At 37.7% G+C, this 23154-nt stretch overlaps 3 protein-coding genes across 3 annotated transcripts in view; 2 read left to right on the forward strand and 1 right to left on the reverse strand.

Moving 5' to 3' along the window:
* Window positions 1-1370: 1370 nt before the first annotated feature.
* LOC121328256 (vasotocin-neurophysin VT-like) lies at window positions 1371-5086 on the forward strand. The gene is made up of 3 exons (XM_041272838.1): window positions 1371-1568; window positions 3906-4113; window positions 4723-5086. Exons 1-3 carry the CDS (start codon window positions 1371-1373, stop codon window positions 4890-4892), a joined length of 576 nt encoding a protein of 191 aa, XP_041128772.1. The 3' UTR covers window positions 4893-5086.
* Window positions 5087-8085: 2999 nt separating this feature from the next.
* On the forward strand, window positions 8086-11735 carry c8g (complement component 8, gamma polypeptide). The gene is made up of 7 exons (XM_041228269.1): window positions 8086-8311; window positions 9550-9695; window positions 9834-9904; window positions 10196-10303; window positions 10657-10758; window positions 10992-11027; window positions 11645-11735. Exons 1-7 carry the CDS (start codon window positions 8132-8134, stop codon window positions 11650-11652), a joined length of 651 nt encoding a protein of 216 aa, XP_041084203.1. The 5' UTR covers window positions 8086-8131; the 3' UTR covers window positions 11653-11735.
* Window positions 11736-16622: 4887 nt separating this feature from the next.
* Window positions 16623-23154, reverse strand: part of LOC121299979 (phosphatidate cytidylyltransferase 1-like) — a 32883-nt gene continuing 26351 nt past the window's right edge. Inside the window, exons 10-13 of the mRNA XM_041228284.1 lie at window positions 21140-21289; window positions 20909-21028; window positions 19474-19577; window positions 16623-17478 (exon numbers count right to left, since the gene is read on the reverse strand). Of these exons, the coding sequence (XP_041084218.1) occupies window positions 17346-17478; window positions 19474-19577; window positions 20909-21028; window positions 21140-21289 (507 nt within the window). The 3' untranslated portion in view covers window positions 16623-17345. The remainder of the gene's footprint in view (window positions 17479-19473; window positions 19578-20908; window positions 21029-21139; window positions 21290-23154) is intronic.

Below are 23154 nucleotides of genomic sequence, written 5' to 3' on the forward strand. Positions count from 1 at the left end.
ATACTCAGGAGCGGCAATAATACAGGAAGGTCAGGGCAGGGAAGCGATACGGTTACCAAAAAAAAAAATGTTTACAACCTATGCTTTACCAGGCCATGTTATGCTAATCTCCAAGAAAATAATTCGAATAAGCTTTACAATGTTTACCTATGCTTTACCAGGCCAATGTTAAATAATTCGAATAACAAACATACTTGGTGCTTAGTATCAATCCCTGGGTAGGGTTCTACCTGCTCCAGAAGAGACTCAGGAGCGCAAATATGAGACAAACAGGAACAGGGCAGGGAAGCGATCGTTTCTGGACGCCAGCGCCAGACAGGTAAACACCAATGCGCAATCTGGTTGCCAGTTTGGACAGGGGCGCGTTCAGAGCACCTTTTCTCTTCAGACTCCTTAAGAATGAAACTTGAATTTCAAATACAAATGTACTGCATGAGTAGAACTGTGTTCAGAGCCAGAGCTTGCTGTTAGAACTTCATAGTATCGGTAATGGACTTGACTGAGGTATTACATTTTTTATTTAATCCCTGTCTTAAAGGACACATGATCATTGATTAGGTTTTGCTTCAGTGAAACTAAAAAGAAAAGCACCTGAGAAACAAGTTAGGTGCGGAAATTAAATTAACATTGTGAGTTTATTTCTAATTTTATTCATGTTTAATTGATTTTTGAACACCTGACAATGTTAAACATGCCTAATTGTAAAAATGTGATTTAAAAAACGAAAACATAAAGCAGACCCCTTTATCAGGTTTGTTCGATTAAAACTTAGAGAAAAAGTGATGATCAGCACCTTGGACAGCGTAACTTCATAAAAGTCACAAACTATTTTTTATAGCTGATGCAAACTACCATTGGGACAATGTTAAAGGGGTTGTACATACATATATAGATCTGACACACCCTTTGAAGAAATGTTTGATGTTTGAAAATATAACTAAGACATTGTCTACATTGTGTTCTCTATTCACTTTTTTTGCGCTGAAGGGTTTTTATTTATTATTGCCAAATTTGTTCTGCACAAATGAGAGTGTCAATTCTATTATTGTATTGGGAAGGAGATCGTCACTTCAGAAGCTATGCTGGATCAAGTAAAGCTGTCTTTTTTTTTATTATCGGTGTCCTTCAGGCTTTGAATGAAGTTGCCTTGTGCTGAGCTGTTTTGTTCATGATTAATACACATAACACAAACTTCGGAAGTAATTGTTTTGTGTGGCATTAGACAGTACGTAACTGAGCAATGACTCAGTTTAAATGTACAAGAACACAAAGGTTGAGGGGGGGGGGGGGGGGGGGGGGTAAATAAGAAACAACTATGGTGACGTTGAGAAAAGAATACATAAAGCGTTGTATAAATAGGTAGGCAAGACATGAAGCAACACAGTCGTCAGTATCTAAACAGCTCAAAGGAACCGAGTGCAAAGACAAAAGATTTTGGACCTGTCGCCATGCCCGAGTCTGCCTTACCCCTGTGCCTCCTGGGTCTTCTCGCTTTGTCCTCCGCCTGTTATATCCAGAACTGCCCGAGGGGAGGGAAGCGATCGTTTCTGGACGCCGGCGCCAGACAGGTAAATACCAATGCGCAACCGGGTGCCAGTTTGGATATAGGCGCGTTCAGTGCGCCTTTTCTCTTCAGATTCATGGAGTGGATCTTAAATTTCAAATACAAATGCACTGTTTTCAGAGGCAAAGTTTGCCGTGTTATAACTAGATAATATCTGTAATGGATTTGAGTGGGGCATTGCATTTTGTATTTCACCAAGAAACGAGTATTCTACAGTGGTCCCTTAAATCACATGTCATCATAGACTAGGTTCTGCGTCAGTGAAATAAAGAAAAACAAAGTATGTGAGAAACAAGTGAGGTGCAGAAATTAAATTAACATTGCGAGTTTATTTCTATTTTATGTTTAATTGATTTTAGAAAAACGTGTTTTTTAGAACACCTGACGTAAAAATACAATGTTTAAGAAAACATCACGTTAAATAGTATTTCAAAAACGATAATAATAATAATAATAATAATAATAATTTATGATTATTATTATAATATTATTTATTATTATTTATTCGTCCGAAGAGACAGTCCAAGCAAGCTAATTTTGCATGTTTTTTCACTACTAGTCGCTGAACCTGAAGCGCCTTGGACAAAAGTCTTTTTTTTTTTTTTTTTCTTCAAATCGACACTACTTTTTTTAGTGGATTTGTGAGATTTCTTTTTTAAAGTCACAAAACGCTACGCTTGAAGGGACATAGCTGTAGTAAAACTGACCAGCTAAAATTACAATGTTTATTATTATTATTATTATTATTATTATTATTATTATTATTATTATTATTATTATTATTATTTTGTAAGGTTTGGATAGAAGTGAAATATATGACATTTTAAAGCACATACACACATTCTTGGTTTGTCTGGGTAACGCGAACCCTGTTTATTAAGCATCTGTGTGGCTTCCCGCTGATCTCCTTGGATACCTTCTTGCGCTTGTAAGAAATCACTAAGCGAGTGGGGGAACTGGAAAGTATCACATTTAAGCCAGTGACTGATATGAATGTGTGATGATAGTATCTTGTTTTCAGCTTGTATGTAATTATAATATATGTTACTTATTCTAAGGACGAACTTAAGGTTAAACTATTTTTAACATTGGTTGGAAACCAAGGAAATAACATCTTGTATCATGGCAAACTATGCCAAATACATAGTCTAACTGTAGTAAAAGCATGTAAAAACTGCAGAAACACCGTGATAAACTTGGAAAGGCTCATACTAAGTAGTTTTTAACATACTTCCATTTTATGGATATGGGGCCATCACAAAGTATGTATCCCGTGCTAATATTAAATCTGGTTTTATTGAAAAAGTTAAAAAACACAGTGCTTTTCCTCAGCCCCAATTTTAATCAATAAATATCTTGACATATATCGGAGTCTGAATTCCTAAACGTAAACTTTAATGTTTAGATTTTGTGTTTTTATTACGATTTTGCGATTTGATTATGATTTACGAGGTTGTCACAACCTCAAATTGTGACGGGTAATCTTCCCATGAGGTTTAGTCATGAGACACTATAGGTCCCTGCCTAACGCCACAGCTGTCTCAAGAAGGGGACTTGTTCCGCCCAAAAATGTTTCTAGTTGTTTAGTAGCCTCTTGTTTTTTTTTTATTGCTGAAAGAGCTTTGTGCCACCTCCAAATCCTTCCTTCCCTCATGCTAAAACTTCTACCGAGTCAAGTGCAATACAAATGTTCCGAGCAACTATGCAATTCACTGGAATATAAATCGTCTACACATAATAATTCTGGAACTTTCAAATGCTGATAAAACAGCAATACAATTGTGGATAATAAATTATAATTCTGAACTGTTCTTATACTTACATACATGAAATTAATACGTAATTACACAGACATACATATAACCCAATGGCTCGTTCTAATACTTTAGTAGAAAAACAACCTGTTTAGTATTTCCTTTTATTTTAAAATTTTACACACATCAGGAAAACTTTGTTAAGTTGGCACAGCCAGTTTGTTTTCCAAGAGGGACCTGGGAAAAAAAAGTTAAAAAAATTAAATACACATGAATGAGTTAAATCTTAAACACCACCTTAGCTGATGATATTTATGTTTTTTTTTTTTTTTTACTTTCACTTCCACCTGTACCCAGTACTATTTCACAGAGTAATTGTAAACTATCCCCTCTGTCCTCTGTGTGTTCTTGTAAACTCTCCTCTCTGTATTCTGTGTGTTATTGTAAACTGTCCCCTCTCTGTGTGTTCTTGTAAACTCCCCCTCTCTCCTCTGTGTGTTATTGTAAACTCTCCCTTTTCTGTATGTTCTTGTAAACTCTCCCCTCTCTCCTCTGTGTGTTATTGTAAACTCTCTCTCTCTCCTCAGTGCATGGCGTGTGGTCCTGGGAACAGGGGGCGCTGCTTTGGCCCCCGTATTTGCTGCGGGGAGGAGCTGGGATGTTACATTGGTACCCCAGAGACGGAGAGCTGTCTGGAGGAGAATTCCCTGCCGTCTCCGTGTGAGGCTGGAGGGAGAGTGTGTGGCGCCGAGGAGGGGGGCCGCTGCGCTGCACTCGGTATCTGCTGTGATGAAGGTGAGTCTCATGGATTTTGGAGCACAATGTTCCATTCAAGGATAGATCCAGCCTAAGGTTTACTTTTAAACTGATCTTTCAATTAGTTATTAGGATTTAAACATCTTATATATAAATGATACCCTAATAGTATTTGCAGTCATCTTATTTTTTTGAGTGGACTGCAGAAACGAGGTTTAGATGTGTGTAGGTTGTATTTTTAGACAGGTGTGGCATTTAGGCATTTATAGATGTCTATGGATTTTAATGTGTTCATGAGTAGCTGAGACCTTTTTTACATTACCGCATTTTATTTTCAATGCAATTACACATCTAAAATTAAAAAAATAAAGATCTGTCTTGATAATATCTATGTCCTGTTCTTTTGTTAATTTAGGATACATCAAACATATAAAAAAAGTGTCCTCTGAAAAAACTGCTACAGAAATATTCCCATCAGTGTATTGAAAAAGCTTTTCCTGGGGTTTGTGGGGAAGGTTAAAAAACTGAGAACTCATTATGTGTGGCTGTAGCCAAACGCCATTGTCTTTTACCAGTCATCATCACTAAAAGCCATCAACATTTACAAAGCCCTAACTTCCAATAATAATTGTGTCATTGTCGCTCTAGAGAGCTGCATGCTGGACTCCAGTTGCCTGGACGAGGACAGTAATAAGAGACGCACCTCTACAGAAAAGAACATGCCGCTGATGGGCAGTACTGCTAGTGACTTCCTGCTGTGGCTCATGCACATGGCTAACAGGCAGCCACAACAGCCAGGCAGGAGCCAACAGTTTTAGTGCCACAGAGCCTCAGAGCCTCAAACCAGTTTAGACTGACTGATCAGAGGGATTGCTGGATGGTATGGATGTTTTCCATTGTAAAAAAAAAGTAATTACAAATAAAATATATAGTCTATTCTGGCATTTCTTGAGAAGTGTATTGCAGTTTTTATTGAAATCTAACATGTAAAAAGACTGAACGTGTGCACAGTGTAAATATGTAGCAAATAAAGTGTTTTTCTTGCACTACTTATGGAGCTGTGTTGAAGTTATTACTCTGGGGAGCTGTCACTCATCTCCAGGGTTTCCTCTGGACTGTGCAGTTCAATGTCTAAAGGCAGTGCTGGCCTATGCAATGTAATTCCTGAAGGCCATGCTGGACTGTGCAGTTCAATGACTGAAGGCGGTGCTATACAATGACTGTAAAACAAAGAAGCCCCAGTCTCTATGTGGGCCAGGAATCCTAACAGTTTACATAGCAAATAAAAACAGTCTCAAGGTTTAGATAAACAGGCCTGAACCAGACTACCTTCACTGGACAGGAACACAACATTTAACTGAAAATACATTCATCACAGCAAAATGTTCTTGAGCATCAAGGCAAATACACACACATCAGTGCAGCAATAGTATTGTAGAAATACTTATTGTCAACATGTTTATCAAATAACTTTTCTTAGTTTCTTTTATTACAGATAAGCATTTGAAAATAACTTTGGGAACATAAACCAGCCACAGATCTTTTAAAAACACTTCAGTTTTAATAAAAAAAAAAAAAAAAAAAAAACAAGTCTGTCTGTTTTATCAACTTTTACCAGAGTGTACTCTTACAGGCTTGTTCTGATGATCCCTGTGTCGTGTTTTCAGCTATCATTAGCATTTTCTCTTAGTAATAGTGTGTTCACAAGGGTGTAAATTTGACGCAATGGAGCTAGAGTCTAGCACCAGGGTACCTCATATTGCACCAGCAACATTCAATTCTGCTGCCAGCAGACATGTTCATTGTTTGTTTTTTATTCCTTAGCAACCATGTATTATGATAGTTTCTCATTGGCTCCCTATTACTCACATTACCCGCCCACTCATTCACATACACAGAGAGCAGGTTTGTGTCGCATGGGAAGTTGTGACTGGGGGCTTGATTAGAGTAAGTTTGAACATTTAGCACCAGTATGCTCTCCAGCACTAAAATTTCAAAACAGTTTAGCAATAGTTTTCAAAATGATTTGCACCTCTGGTTCATCAGGTTTGCATGGCATTGAGTTCACTGAAAAGAATCCTGAATTCCAGGCTTTTTGCAACTCCAGGCTGTGTGGTTTAAGTTTTCTAATTTTGGTGAACATACAAACCTAAAGAATAAGACTGGTGTGGTAGAAAGTATGTGTCTGTGTGTATATTGCATTTATTATAAAATGCAAGCAGAAAAAGAGCTGACAACTGTCTGTATCTACTAGCTCCCTGCATGGTGTATATGTGTATAGCTATACTAAAATACTGATACTGGAGATTCAATACCTAATTTCCAGGCAATCATGGATTTTATGAAAAGGAAGGCATTGCATAGCCCACTCTGCAGCAGCTTTAATAGATTGTTATTTATTTTTTTAGCAGATGCCCTTATCCAGGGTGACTTACAGTTGTTACAAAATATCACATTGCAAAATATCACATACATTACAGATATAATCAGTTACTCATGTTATGATATGTCAGTCATCATTTACAATCCAATATCTAGTAATATATATATATATATATATATATATATAATATATACCTACGTCGGTAACCGTTGGAAACTACCGGTAAATTATAATTAATATGGACCACAATTTTATATCTTTATTAGACCTACGACGGTCCCGTTTTGGACCTCAAACCTGGATGTGATATGTTGATGGCCATTTAATCTTATTTGAAAAAAAAATCTGTTTAAAATATAGAAATAATCTGGATGCTGCCAGGGCAAAATTCAGTTTGGACCTACACTATACATATTATAGTCACTAGCATTTAATTTGTAATAATTATATATACGGCTTGCGAAAGTATTGACCCCCCCTTGGCATTTTTTCTATTTTGTTGCCTTACAACCTGGAATTAAAATTGATTTTTTGGGGGTTTGTATCATTTGATTTACCCAACATGCGTACCACTTTGAAGATGCAAAATATTTTTTATTGTGAAACAAACAAGAAATAAGACAGAAAAACAGAAAACTTGAGCGTGCATAACTATTCACCCCCCCCAAAGTCAATGCTTTGTAGAGCCACCTTTTGCAGCAATTGTAGCTCCTTCAGGGTTATCTTTGGTCTCTTTGTTGCCTCTCTGATTAATGCCCTCCTTGCCTGGTCCGTGAGTTTTGGTGGGCGGCCCTCTCTTGCCAGGTTTATTGTGGTGCCATATTCTTTCCATTTTTTTAATAATGGCTTTAATGGTGCTCTGTGGGATGTTCAAAGTTTCAGATGTTTTTTTATAACCAAACCCTGATCTGTACTTCTCCACAACTTTGTCCCTGACCTGCTTGGAGAGCTCCTTGGTCTTCATGGTGCCACTTGCTTGGTGGTGCCCCTTGCTTAGTGGTGTTGCAGACTCTGGGGCCTTTCAGAACAGGTGTGTATATACTGAGATCATGTGAAAGATCATGTAACACTTAGATTGCACAAAGGTGGACTTTATTTAACTAATTATGTGACTTCTGAAGGTAATTGGTTGCACCAAATCTTATTTAGAGGCTTAATAGCAAAGGGGGTGAATACATATGCACGCACCACTTTTCCGTTATTTATTTTTTTGAATTTTTTGAAACAAGTTATTTTTTTCATTTCACTTCACCAATTTGGACTATTTTGTGTATGTCCATTACATGAAATCCAAATAAAAATTTTAATTCCACGTTGTAAGGCAACAAAATAGGAAAAATGCCAAGGGGGGTCAATACTTTCGCAAGCCACTGTATATATATATATATATATATATATATATATATATATATATATATATATATGTGGTATGTGTGTGTGTGTGTGTGTGTGTGTGTGTGATTTTGATATCTTTGGTATCATGCTGGGTAGGGTATGTAGCATATAAACTAAAATTCAACAATGGCAGGGAAATGAAAAGGATAACTTCCAGTAAACTGGTTTAGTTTAATCATCAACCTGAAAGTTTGTACACAAGCAGGGTTGTTTGCCCTGGAGAGGCCAGGGACAGATAAAGTTCATACAAGCACCAAATTACATCCAGCCACACTGCCTATGGAAAGGATGAATACAGACAGAGGCAGAGCAATGGACAGACTTTGGCTTTGTTTCCTTCTCACAGCCCTGCATGGGCTGCATCTCGCAGGGGTACATGCTGCTGGACCCAAAAAGAACATTAAAAAGGAGAATCCCATCGACAAAATTCCCATTCAGAAGAACTTCAACCTAGACCAGGCAAGTCTAATAATATCTGAATTCAGGCCCACTGTCTTGCACTTTCAACTTTGTTTGTAGGGGGTACTGAAATCATGGGGAGTAATGGCAACACATTAGAGTCAAATCTTTGATTTTGTGATGTTTAGAGGACTGTATCTCTTAAAACTGAACAGCTAGAAGCTCGAAACCTGTGCCAGTTAATAGCCTTGGACCTTTACTCTATTTGTACTATTGTTTGTTTATAGTTATAATATATATATATTATATATATATATATATATATATATATATATATATATATATATTATTTTTTTTTTACTTCTACAGTTCACAACAGTTTTGTCATTTATACTTAGCATTTCTGATGCAGGAATAGAGTGGTGTGAGATATTTACAGAAGATCACAAAGCTCATAAAAATGCTGCAGTTTGATTGGTTAACCATTGTGTAATGATTCCTCAACCCTGCTACCTTCACCAAACTTTGGACTAAGGAGGTAATTCCTACATTCATGTGAACCTTCCATCAATAGCAATGTGTGCTATGGATTCCTCCCCTCCTCCACCTCATTGGAACTACCTCCTTGTCAAGTAAAAAAGCTTGCTTTTACAGGGTTTGCAATTGTCATTAGATCTGTACCCAGCCACAGATTTCAGAATTACCCTCAATTCGGTGTATTATTGAAATGATCAGGTGCAAGGATTTTAATGTTAAATGAGTTGTGGCTCCTGTTAGACCTACAGGCTCACAGGTGAGACTTGTTCATTCTGTGATAAGAAGTGCAGTCAGTTGATTAAGAGCAGATTTACCTGGGCCTAATTTTTCTAACTCCTGTGTCTGGTTATTTTAATAAGATACCTAAACATGGGGAGTTCCCAAAACCCAGGACGGTGCGGAGGGCTTCAGCAAGTTACAAGACCTATTTTTGGCAAATGCTTTTCTTCTCCAAAAAATTGTATTGTTTTGTGTACTAGTCCATATTGAATATTCTGTGAAGGCTTCTTGTACATTGAGATTGTCCAATGGGAGTCACTGGTTGTCTTGACAAAGACATTCTAAAATATCTGATGGACTTGCCAGATACAGGTAGTGTCCTGAGCTACAGTTACAGGGCCCAAGTATGCTTTTACTTGGATTACTGAATAAGCCTTCCAGCACACGATCCTGTTGACAGAGGTGCTGTGACTGCCAAACCGATCTGCCCCACAGTGTACCTGAAAACAGTTAGCCCTTCCTTCATTCCCTCTTCTCTTCAGCTCACAGGGAAGTGGTTCCTCATTGGCGTGGCTTCCAAGTGTGAATATTTGAAAGAAAATAACTTACGGGTTGAAGGAACCAGCGTGGTGCTGAGCCGCTCTTCCACCCAGAAGATTGCCCTAGATGTGAGCACACTGAGGAAACTGTGAGTACCTCGAGAGGGGAAAGGGGGGACATTAACATGACCAGCCAAGAAAGCACATTTGGGATAATGCAGGTTGAAGGAGTCCTGGCTGTAGCTGAGTGTACAAGCTGATTCAGCTCCCTTTTTTGTTCTGTTCAGGGACCTGCAGTGCTGGGACATTCGACAGGAGTACCGCTCAACAAAGACCAATGGCAGACTCCTCCTAAAAGGTTTGTGCCAATCATTCCAGGGCTTTAATGACACCCCGAGACAGTTTTAATGTCAGCCCTTCATTGCACAAGTCTCTCGTATACCACATCTAAACATCAGCTCTTAAACTACAGTGGAAGTGGAATAAGCTTGTAGAAACAGCAGCTACCGTTGAATTTCACTTTAAATTGTAGCTGACAAATGAGCTATAATTTAAATTATAGCAGCGCATCTGCCCAGGAGTCTAAAAGTTTGATAATTAGTCACAGTAAGTGCAGAGAAGTTTGTTAAATCTTGTCCTTTGTGTTCAGGCCGTGGCTCTGGAAATGATGTTGATATTGTTGTTGGTGAAACGGACTACCAGAGTTATGCTATCCTGTACTATGAACATCGCCACAAGATTACTGTCAAGCTCTATGGTGGGTATACTTTCCATATTAACACTTTCCTATAGAAGTCAGAATAAATACAAGCTGCTGCTTTCACAGGCCCTTATAAACAATAGACCAAGATTAACAGTAGTCAAGGTCTGTGAAACCTGGCAAATATCTTTAGACATCACGACTTGTAGTTACTTGATATACTCTTCTTTAATAAGCATTAGCACTCCATCTGATCTTAGTGCTTCTTAATACCTCAAATAGATAAGGAGTATAGTGTGTTGTTGAGACTCTAAAGGCCAGTGATTACAGTAAATGACAATGCCAATGAAAATAGCCTTATAGCCGCACCATTACAGGCTAATAACCACCCTGTGCTGCTTCTTCCCTAGGAAGATCCTCTGACATCCCTGACAACATTATTGAGAAATTTGAAGAGGCCGTCCTTAAACAAAACATTGGAGAGGACTTTATCTACTACTTTCCCAAATATGGTGAGAAGAGGACCTTTGTAACTGGGTACTCTCGGGGTGATCTTGTGGTTCCCCACAATTGAATGGTGTTCAGAAAAGGGACTACATTACAATAATAAACTCCTCTTTACCAGTCTATAGTCAACATGAAATGGATTGCAGATCAGAACTTCATTTTGTCTCTTCACCACTCAACTGTTACGGGCCCTTCTGTTGTAACTTTCGATAACAACACCATCTCCTTGCATTTGTAGGGTTCTGTGAGTCTGCAGATGAGTTTCATATTCTCCGTAAGTAGTTTTGTCTACTAGTGCAAAGCATAGTAAATGTAGAGTGAAGAGTGTAAGCATTGATATGGGAAATCATTATGGGAAATCACTGCAAAAGGCATAGTTAAGCGTTACGTCTGACTAGGTAAACTATAGAGCGAGAGTATGAAATTAAATGTGATTTACCTAGACATACTGAAGGAAATTAGTATTTGACAAATAGTTTGACTTGAAGTCTTGAAGCCTATTTTGTGCAGAATTGTGTCTAAGGATTTTACAGCCCTGGTCTGCCATTACCACACTGCTTGTTGCTGAAGACACAAAGAACTGATAGTATGCATTGCGACAGGTTGGAATAATAAAGACTGTCTTTCTAACCGATTGTTTGAATTTGTACCAATTTAACGGTGGTAAAGATGCCTCAATGGCTCATTGGTGTCTTGGTAATTCTTTACCTGATGTTCCTGTTACTATGCATGGCCATTTCTTATTGTGTGATATGCTGTTCTGTATGTGCTGTGGATGAAGCTCACGATATTGATTGCTCAAATAATTTACAGTAGTGTCAGGGATTGGTATGCAGCGGACATTCTTGCTTTGAAAAGTCAAAATTAATCAAATTATTGTGTCTTTTCCAGGTGCATGATGCAAGAATCAAAAGTATCTACCATCATTCCAAGTCATGACCTACAACACATTGCTGAATAAAGCTGTTCTTGTTGCTGCTTAGTCTTGGCTCATTTCTTCATTTTGTGCACGGTAGTCCCAGTGAAGAACGGCATCAATACATCTTTAAACTGGTCAGAGATCAAAACAAACTGGATTTAAGCAGTAACTAGAATATTCATCAAGAGTCTGATTATTCAAGAAAGGAGGGAGATTCTTTCAGTTCACTTTATGAATCCTAGTGTAGCAGGGAGAGATCTGTGCTGACTCTGCTGGCGTGTTTACAGTACTGCAGGAAGAGGATGGCAGTCTTCCAACAACCGCCTGTGAGTCATGGCAGTGACACAGGGAGGTGGGAAGGTAGGTTTGTGGACTTTCCCCCTTTCAGAATGGCTGAGAGGCGAGTCTTGGCAGATTGCTAGCCCTATAAAAAAATGCTCTGCTGTTTCCTCAGGTCTGCACACTTAGACGCGCCGAGAGTGCAGAAGCTCTGATTCAGGACCGGGAATCACCTGGGAGAAAAGAAAGAGTTTCACAGCAAGACAGAGAGAGCGGGGAACCCTTGGGCAGACCCCAGCGTATTGTAAAAGAGCAGGTTAGTTAGCCGACAGAGTAGGACGGTGATCTGGGTCGTGCGGGTAGCGGCGAATACCAGCTGTGGTATTTCCATGGTGCTGTCTATCATCGTTGATAGGTAGCCCACGGTCAACAGTGCCCTCTGCCGGAAAAAGTAAGAACTGGTCTAAAATAAAACTGGGCACCTGTGTGGTGTTTTCAATTACACCTGTCTGTCTCCTAGTCAGTGAATTACCCACACCCCTTCCACACCTAGTTATAGCTATTATGCAACAAGTCCTCTAGGGGATATACCTACTTTAAAACTTTTTTTTATTTTAGAATATCCAATTATTTTTTTACTGCTGCAATTCCCCACCCAGCTCGAGAGAACTACAGGTGTGTAGGCCAGAGTGGATGTCAGCGAGCTACCAGCCTCCGGTTGAAACAGGCCGGCATCTGGCTGGCAGGGTCCGCTGTAGCACGATGAGGAGAAGCAGTCCCTGCCCCTTTGCCTCCCTAACCGCAGGAGTGCCCCAACTGGAATCCCCAGAGAAGACAGCAACTTCCCCCAGCCAAGATGCGAACCAGCACTCCCCTGACTGTATGACACCTTGCACACCTCAGACCCCTGCCTATTTTATTTTTGATTGAAGCCCCCAAATCTCCACCTAATACATGCATTGTAGGAGGAAAACATGTTTCCAAAGTGAAACTTAAAACCCATGTACATAAGAAGTCATATTTGATAGCTGTTAACTTCTCACCACATGCATATCATTCATGTGGTGAGAAGGCTGTGTGGTCCAGTGGCTAAAGAAACTGTTCAAATCCCAGCTAAGCCACTGACTCATTGTGTGACCCTGAGCAAGTCACTTAACCTCCTTGTACTCCGTCTTTTTGGTGAGATGTTGTTGTAAGTGACGCTGCAGCTGATGCACAGTTCACACACCCTAGTCTCGTATCTTGTAAAACACTTTGTGATGGTTGTCCACTATGAAAGGCGCTATATAAAAATAAAAATATATCATTATTATACGCTGTTTCCAAAGTTAAAGTTTCCACACTAATTGTGAAATTAGCATCCATCCTTCGACAGGTTGCACAAAACAATTCTTGAGGTATCAAGCAGAAAAAAGTCAGGGATTCATAACAGACGACACACATTCATGGGAAATTACAGCAAATAGTGCAAAGGAAAACATCATTTTTATAAATTATAATCTAAATCAGAAATACAAACAAAACACAGACTATGTCAATTTGACATTTTAAAATATTCTTTATTATTATTTTACTCAACTTACCCCACTATCAAGCTTCTAAATAAATCTGAATGATAAAATGATGGCCACAGTTGGTGTGTTGGTGGCTATTTTAAATGGTACATTGCCTACATATTATTGACAGATTCTACGTTTTGTAAGTAGTCATTTGCCACCTGCACACTAAACAATCTGCATTTGTTTTTTTTTTAATTAAAATTAACAAACTCCCTTAAATAACCCATTTCCATAAAACATATATTTACTGGGACAGCTAGCAATAACCCAAATTGTATTTATTTATTTATTTTTAATTGCTAGAAATACAGTATAAAACAAAAAAAAAGTTTCCTTTAATATGCCGTAAATGTTAAGTTTAAATGTTACAATATTTCAAGCAGTAGTCAAATCAGATTTACAACATTCAAATGCAATAAACAGGTTACAGTGTGTCATCTCACAATTTCCAAAACAGTCAGGTCACTTTCCTTAATGCAACAATAATTGCACCAATAAAGGCAGATCCGGTCTCAAAGATCATGTCACACATTTGTAATAAATATAAATTATGTTATGTTAATTACATGTTTCCAACTTACTAACTAGTTTTAAAATATATATTTATATATATTAAAATATATATTATATATATATATATATATATATATATAGATATATATATATATATATAGATATATATATATATTTAAATAGTTGGAGTGTTAAAAAAACCCACCAAAATTACTTTTGGGGCAACAATTTAGTACATTTAATACTTGATTGTTATTGCAAACTACCTTGTAAGGTGTACTAAGCTAAAAGTGTCCCTACATTTTATTTAAAAAAAACAGTTTCTATAAACTGTTTGATTGCATTTGTGTGCTATATAGTCCTTGCCACATATTGTTAGCAGAAGGGTTTGACAGTTACCTTGCCGACAGCAAGGTCATCTTAAAGTAGTGAGAGAGGGGATTTAAAACTAGGCTACTCCCACCCTAAGGTTCTATATTTGGCAAGGAATATTTTAAGGGACATGTATTTCATTAGTTCTTCAAAAGCAAATAAATAAATAAATTTTAAAAAAATAAAACAGTACAGTTGTGCTTCTTCAATTAAAACAACTCATATTGTCATCATTTTCTATAATTTAAGAGCTGCCACAAAAATAAAAAAGGCATCTTCAGATTGATTGTGCTAGTATGAAAAGGATGTTTTAAATGAGTCACAATAAAATATAAATAATGTGATCACCCAGGGTATGACAAGCAGCTGGTGACGAAATATATATGACTGATTTAACAAAAAAGGGTTAGGGCATAGCAATGTCAAAATACATTGCACAGAAAAGTTCAAAATACACTGTACAGAACAGTTCAAAATACACTGCACAGAACAGTTCAAAATACACTGCACAGAACAGTTCAAAATACACTGCACAGAACAGTTCAAAATACACTGCACAGAACAGTTCAAAATACATTGCACAGAACAGTTCAAAATACATTGCACAGAACAGTTTTTGTGTGACACAAACTACTCTACACCCTAAAACAATTGCCATATCCACTGAGGAGTATTAAACATTAACCCCCCAAACTTAACAAGCTATGGTATAAATACAAATGATGACAATTAAACAATGCCTGCATACCTTGCTATATCACTAAGAGTCATCCGCAAAATACATTACTCCTGTCCAGCACAACAGCACCCAAAGCACAATGGGCTAGGTTCTCAAATCTATTTACTCCAAAATCATCATTAGCACAATCTTTTTCTGAAAGGAAAAAAAAAAAAAAAACACCAAAATGTAACTCTAAAATGAACAAGAAACAACGTATGACTATTAACAAGTTCATAAGTAAAAAGTCTTAGTTGTTTCTATCTGGTTTGGTAACTTTATTAGGGGTGTTTCTCCTTTCCGTAAAAATGTGGTAATGCCAATTTGGAGTAAACAGCTTTGAGAATTTAGCTCAATATATGTAATTCTTAGAGACACTATTCTAGCACCTAAATCATAACTACTGTGCATGTGTGTACTTAACCCAGAAGACCAGGCTGTGTGTGTGTGTGTGTGTGTGTGTGTGTGTGTAGACCCTAAATTTCAGTTAGAAGTAATGTGGAGGCTTTTATTTTCTTTGGACGAGACATGAATGATATGCTGAAGCAATGGTAATTACAAATCAGAAATTGTCTACCAATATGAAACTACAATACTGCAAATGTCTTGGTTAAACATAGATATTTACTAATTTCTACTAAGGAGTGTACCTAGATAAACCCCTAAAAATCCACACTTGGTGGAACTGAAATAGTCATTGTTCTAGCAAGCAATCTGTTGTTGTAAGCAGGTTTGACTGTAGGACTATGGACATAAACTTTATCTGATTTGAAAGAGTTTTGCATTGTACAGGTATTCTCTACTGCCACAAAATGAGTGATTATCAATATATTTCATCTTCATTTACTTGCAAAAATGCAGATTGTGCAGACAATGCAAACTTAACTCTCTGACCAAGAAAACAGTACAGGGAAAACTGCTGGCGAGTTTGACATACTGTTTTTGTATAACATTCTCAGACATAGCTATAGTTTAATTTTTATTTTTGATGAGATGCTTTAAAATTATTTTTTTTTAAAAAAAGAACATTCAGGACAGACCAAACCTAACCAATATCCATGATAGTTGTTACTATGATAGTCAGCACATATTTAAAACAAATCCCATTGTTTGCTCATTCTGGAAGTAACACTCCGCATGTACTTATTTTACACAGTGTCTGGTTAAAGCAGTAACACACTTGATTGCAAAATTATTGCATTTTAAATATTTGGTTTCTTTTCCCATTTCCTATTAGATTGTAAACACACAGGTCACAGTGCACTCTCAGTAAACTGCAATTAAATCTACAGCGAGATGCTTTACTGCAGTAACTAACTGGATCACTAGTATTGTACATCCTCCTTTTGTGTCAAAGTTTAAGTTTTATACATGCTACATACACAGCAAAAACAATACCATTCACCTTTGTCCTAAATGCTGCTGCAAATTTTATATATAATATATTATATATATATATATATATATATTATATATATATTAGATATATATATATATAATTAGGCCGAGTCATACATACATATAGGTATATTATTTCTATATATTTATTTTATATACTTGGGCCTGCACTATGCATTGTATAGATCTATTGCTATGATGCTGCTGGAGAAGAACTCAGCTCCTTAACTACAACATTTGGAGTAGACCCCCAGTATGTTCTACAGTATATTTCACCCTTAATGTGTGATGGACAAATAAAGATACAGTACCAAACATTACGGTTAATGCAAACTGTCTGATGCATCTTCACTTAGTAATATTCACAGGAAAAAACTAAATGTTTCAAATCTGACTTCCTATTATAACTGAATAAGTTTTGTTCAGTTCAACGCAAAGAGTAGAAGGGTCCATGTACTTTACCTCCATATTCAAACGAACTTTACCTTCTATAGGAAAGACTGATACTTTGTTCATAAATTTGATTCAGCAGAATATCTGAACATGAACAAAGCATTTTACACACTCAGCAATGTTATTTTCACATTGCTTTTAAAGTCTCAATCACAGGCACCAGTGTAGTCTCCCATTGCTTACTCTTTCAAGCAATCCTCATGACGGCTGCCCATTTTAACTCTTGATGTCAAAGTACTAGTGTTTCACAGTAATGTTAGAGAATAAGCAGTCTTTTTAAAATCCTAATCTGCAATGGTATGAAGCTACAGCAGGACGGTCTTAGTCTGCAGGTCCTTTTCTATTGTGGTGATGCCGTAGCGTTAGGTTTGTCTTACAGTCTTACGGCCCCCTGATTGCAGGCGGGATCATTCCTGTTTCTGTTAGGTGGGATTTCAATGTGTTGAAGATGCTTAGTTGCTGTTCTGGCTGCAGAACCAGAACCTGCTGTAACACTTTACTAGGGTTGGGTCCCCTAAAAAAATAAAATAAATAAATGAGCATATCTACAGTACTAATCAGCTAAACGCCTCTATCACAAGAAGAATTGCTACATCTGTAACTGATACACAAACATAACTATTGCAAACTAAAGTCTCAGGGGCTCTGAGCACTGCACCTGGAAACAATTATATTTAGAATCTGGTTGCAACATAGTCCTGCACTGGAATAGCCCTCTTACAACTAGAGTACAAGCTGTCATATTAAACTTACTCACTGAATTCTAGTTTCTGCATTATGAAGAAAGAAGCGAAGATACCTCCTTTATTGTTATCCAGGAGAAAATGGATTTAGTTTTCCTAATGTACTGTGGCTCTCAAAAGTATTTCACCCCCCTTGGACTTTTCCACATTTTATTGTGTTACGACATGGAATTAAAATAGATTTAATTAGTAGTTTTTGCCACTGATCAACACAAAAATGTCCATAATGTCAAAGTGAAAAATAAAATCTACAAATTGTTCTAAATTAATTACAAATATAAAATAGAAAATAATTGATTGCATAAGTATTCACCTTCTTTGCTATGACACACTTAAATAATCTCTGGTGCAACCAATTGTCTTTAGAAGTCACATAATTAGTTGAATGGAGTCCACCTGTGTGCAATTAAGATGTTTCACATGATTTCAGGTTAAATACACCTGTCTCTGGGAAGTCCCACAGTTGGTTAGTACATATCCTAACAAAAACTACATCATGAAGACGAAGGAACATTCAAAGCAAATCCGGAATAAGGTTCTTCAAAAGCACCAATCAGGGGTAGGGTATAATAAAATTTCCAAGGCATTGAATATGCCCTGGAGCACAGTAAAGTCCATTATTAAGAAATGGAGAGAATATGGCACAACTGTGACTCTGTCTAGAACAGGTCGTCCTCAAAAACTATCTGTGAGAGAAGGGCAGGGAGTCAGGGAGGCCACCAAGAGGCCTATGGCAACTCTAAAGGAGTTACAGTCTTCCACGGCTGAGCTGGGAGACACTGTGCATACAGCAACAATAGCCTGAGTGCTTCAAAAAATTGGCCTTTATGGGAGAGGGGCAAAAAGAAAGCCATTGTTCAAAAAAAACTTACATCAAATCTCAGCTAGAGTTTGCCAGAAGGCATGTGGTGGACTCTGAGACCAAGTGGAAGAAGATTCTATGGTCTGATGAGACCAAAATAAAGCCTTTTGGCTTCAATGCTAAGCGCTATGTTTGGCAAAAGCTTAACACCGCACATCATCCTGAGAATACCATCCCTACCGTGAAGCATGGCGGTGGCAGCATCATGCTATGGGGATGCTTCTCTGTGTCAGGACCTGGAAAGCTCGTAAAGATAGAGGGCAAAATGGATGCAGCAAAGTACAGAGAAATCCTGGAGGAAAACATGCTGTCTGCAAGAGACCTGGCACTGGAGAAGATTAATCTTCCAGCAGGACAATAACCCAAAACATATAGCCAAAGCCACACTGGATTGGCTTAAAAACAAAAAGGTCAATGTCCTGGAGTGGCCCAGTCAAAGCCTGGACCTCAATCCAATTGAATATGTGGAAAGAGTTGAAAATTGCTGTTCACCAAAGTCCCCATCCAACTTGACAGAGCTTGAGCAATTTTGCAAAGAAGAATGGGCAAAAATTGCAGTATGCAGATGTGCAAAGCTGGTAGAGACTTGCCCAAATAGACTCATGGCTGTAATTGCTGCCAAAGGTGCCTCTACAAAATATTGACTCAAGGGGGTGAATACTTAAGCAATCAATATATTTTCTGTTTTGTATTTGTAATTAATTTAGAACAATTTGTAGATTTTATTTTTCACTTTGACATTATGGACTTTTTTTGTGATGAAACAAAAACTCCTAATTAAATCCATTTTGATTCCATGTTGTAACACAATAAAATGTGGAAAAGTCCAAGGGGAGTGAATACTTTTGAGAGCCACTGTATTACTGCATTATTAAAGTATTATTAAAGGTATGCATTTTTTTACCTGATGAAGCTGGTGAGGTAAACATGGACAAATGTAGCCACTAAGTACTGGCAGTCAAACCGATCCATGATCCCACCATGACCAGGAATTGTGTCTGCAAAATCCTATTGAAAAAAAAAAAAGGATGTAAAGCAGATTGACTGAACTAAAAGTTATTCTGTACCCTTTCCATCCTGGGTTTTTGTAAATTGCTGTTATACAGTCTTGCACCAGCAGATGGTGTTCAAACTGATATTCCTACTATGCTGTGTTAAAGCAACCTAATTTTAGTAGATGTAGACTCTGTCAGAGCAGTCACGCTGTTGTTTGCCAGGTTACTACTGCTTTTTGGGAGCCCTGGTCTGCAACATTTCTGGAAGACATGCACAGATATGGGCAAAGGTTTTGCGTCACCCTATAGAATTAACTAATTTGCTATATAAAGTCAAATGAAACCTGCTGAATAATGTTACGATAAAATATTGAATTACATACCGCTTTACAGTTTTCCATATTCTTAAAGAAAAACTGACAAATTGTCAAAAACTAAATCCAACATGAAACACTGTACTACTATTATGGCTTCCGGTATACTTTTGCGATATCATTTTGTTGCGTCTTTGATTACATGTTGAATTAAATAATCTACAAAATCATAATGATGTTCATATAGTTAATTTTTTTGTTTCTTTATTATCGCTCAATTCTACAATTCGAGGTGATGCAAAACCTTTGGCCATATCTGTACCATGCATTTTGGAGAAGAAAGTAGTTTGGTTATTGTTTCCAGAAAATGTATATACTGCAGTTTCAGGCAGATACAAAATGAAATACATATATTAACACACTCACCTGCTGCCTCTACAGGCAAATAGTTCAACTACTGAATCTTGTTTTAAGTAAAAAATTGAATGTTAAATCAAATAATTGTACTATTTTCTTAGTAGCAGTAGTATTAACCTGTATGAACTTGGTCCCACATAATCTATATATATATATTTGGAGAAGTGCACCACCCTGAAAAGAAAACAGAGTAGCACTTCTAAAACAGTATTCATTATATTTCACCTTCTTGAGTGTAAGCAAGTATTAAACATGTGACTGTTACGCAAACAGTACTTGGATACAGTATAAAGGAACTATAAATGCTATGAATCTACCTCCTGCCAATTTTTTAATTGTGTACAGTTATCATACTTACTTGTATGATAGCATTAATGTGTGTATAAAATCAGTACAGATGAAGAGATGTTATTTAAGGTTTCTGCCTCACAGGCCCACTGCTTTACCACTACTGTGTTTAGCGAAAGCTCTGGATAACATATTTGTCTGGTTTCACCAACTGTAATTAGCACCAACTTTGGACTACCTTGTAAGGTTATGCAGTCCAAGATCAGAGCTAAATCAGGATACTTTAACAAGCCAAGAAGCACAAATAATAAAATGCTTTCCTTACTTTGATTTTGAAAGCTCTTTTAAATCCACTAGCAAAGAATCCTCCAAATGGCCCTATAAGTGACGCAAAACTAGAAAGCGCAATGCTGTGGATCTGGAATGGATAGAGCTTCACTGTTTTCTGTAAAAATAAAAAGCATCGTAAAACATAAACAAACTCACACTTATGTCAACCTCAACTGACAAACTTAGCACTTTAAATACTTCTTATTTATTAATTTAATGTTCTTACCCATCTAAGCACAGTTTGTAACACTGAAGGAAGTGTGTAGTCCTGCAACACGAATAGATCTGACGGTTCACAATCGATTAGAAAACTGTTTGATTCACTGTATTCCACAGGACACACAAAGTAATTGTACTGTGCCAACAGATAAGCAAACTGAAAAGAAAAAAAATAATCTATATAAATATATATATATACACACACACACAAATGCAGCCTGGTGATGCCAGCTTCTCCTCCCTGTCAATTACAGCATGTCACAGCTCAATTGGTCACAACCTACTCAGAAACCAAAATGTGTCACACCTGTTGTAAGTAACAGATTGTATGGTCATCCATGAAGAAACCTAGCAAGACATGCACTCTTAAAGGTGAGTGATTTAAAATTGTATTTTATGAGACCATGAAAAATAAACTTTGAAAAGGCGCAAGCCTACATATAAGGATTGAAAAGCCTTGACAGGTTAATAAAGACGTCAGTGTCCTTAAACCAGACAAGACCGGTTGTGTTATGAGTTATCAGACACTTCAATGCCCCATTTAAAAACTGTTCTTTCAGTTCAGGAAACTGATTATAAAGATAATAACAATGGACACAGACTGTGAAAAATGTATCTATATATCTATCTATATCTACATCTCTCTCTCTCTCTCTCTCTCTCTCTCTCTCTCTCTCTCTCTCTCTCTCATATATATATAGTGGCTTGCGAAAGTATTCACCCCCTTGGCATTTTTCCTATTATGTTGCCTTACAACCTGGAATTAAAATGGATTTTTTGGGGGTTTGTATCATTTGATTTACACAACATGCCTACCACTTTGAAGATGCAAAATATTTTTTATTGTGAAACAAACAAGAAATAAGACAAAAAATCAGAAAACTTGAGCGTGCATAACTATTCACCCCCCCAAAGTCAATACTTTGTAGAGCCACCTTTTGCAGCAATTACAGCTGCAAGTCTCTTGGGGTATGTATCTATAAGCTTGGCACATCTAGCCACTGGGATTTTTCCCATTCTTCAAGGCAAAACTGCTCCAGCTCCTTCAAGTTGGATGGGTTCCGCTGGTGTACAGCAATCTTTAAGTCATACCACACATTCTCAATTGGATTGGGGTCTGGGCTTTGACTAGGCCATTCCAAGACATTTAAATGTTTCCCCTTAAACCACTCGAGTGTTGCTTTAGCAGTATGCTTAGGGTCATTGTCCTGCTGGAAGGTGAACCTCCGTCCCAGTCTCAAATCTCTGGAAGACTGAAACAGGTTTCCCTCAAGAATTTCCCTGTATTTAGCGCCATCCATCATTCCTTCAATTCTGACCAGTTACCCAGTCCCTGCCGTTGAAAAACATCCCCACAGCATGATGCTGCCGCCACCATGCTTCACTGTGGGGATGGTGTTCTCGGGGTGATGAGAGGTGTTGGGTTTGCGCCAGACACAGCGTTTTCCTTGATGGCCAAAAAGCTCAATTTTAGTCTCATCTGACCAGAGTACCTTCTTCCATGTGTTCTACCTTCTTCCTTTTGGCAAACACCAAACGTGTTTGCTTATTCTTTTCTTTAAGCAATGGCTTTTTTCTGGCCACTCTTCCGTAAAGCCCAGCTCTGTGGAGTGTATGGCTTAAAGTGGTCCTATGGACAGATACTCCAATCTCCGCTGTGGAGCTTTGCAGCTCCTTCAAGGTTATCTTTGGTCTCTTTGTTGCCTCTCTGATTAATGCCCTCCTTGCCTGGTCCGTGAGTTTTGGTGGGCGGCCCTCTCTTGCCAGGTTTGTTGTGGTGCCATATTCTTTCCATTTTTTAATAATGGCTTTAATGGTGCTCCATGGGATGTTCAAAGTTTTGGATATTTTTTTATAACCCAACCCTGATCTGTACTTCTCCACAACTTTGTCCCTGACCTGTTTGGAGAGCTCCTTGGTCTTCATGGTGCCGCTTGCTTGGTGGTGCCCCTTGCTTAGTGGTGTTGCAGACTCTGGGGCCTTTCAGAACAAGTGTATATATACTGAGATCATGTGACAGAT

The sequence above is a fragment of the Polyodon spathula genome, chromosome 2, assembly GCF_017654505.1.
Source record: "Polyodon spathula isolate WHYD16114869_AA chromosome 2, ASM1765450v1, whole genome shotgun sequence".
Lineage (NCBI taxonomy): Eukaryota > Metazoa > Chordata > Actinopteri > Acipenseriformes > Polyodontidae > Polyodon > Polyodon spathula.

Bases quoted from the DNA above. Each gene is read 5' to 3' on its own strand.
- LOC121328256 (XM_041272838.1), top strand. From the start codon at position 1,371: ATGAAGCAACACAGTCGTCAGTATCTAAACAGCTCAAAGGAACCGAGT. The intron at 1,569-3,905 runs GTAAATACCAAT...CTCTCTCCTCAG, and splicing joins TGGACGCCGGCGCCAGACAG to TGCATGGCGTGTGGTCCTGG. The intron at 4,114-4,722 runs GTGAGTCTCATG...TTGTCGCTCTAG, and splicing joins CGGTATCTGCTGTGATGAAG to AGAGCTGCATGCTGGACTCC.
- c8g (XM_041228269.1), top strand. From the start codon at position 8,132: ATGGAAAGGATGAATACAGACAGAGGCAGAGCAATGGACAGACTTTGG. The intron at 8,312-9,549 runs GCAAGTCTAATA...TCTTCTCTTCAG, and splicing joins AGAACTTCAACCTAGACCAG to CTCACAGGGAAGTGGTTCCT. The intron at 10,304-10,656 runs GTGGGTATACTT...CTTCTTCCCTAG, and splicing joins GATTACTGTCAAGCTCTATG to GAAGATCCTCTGACATCCCT.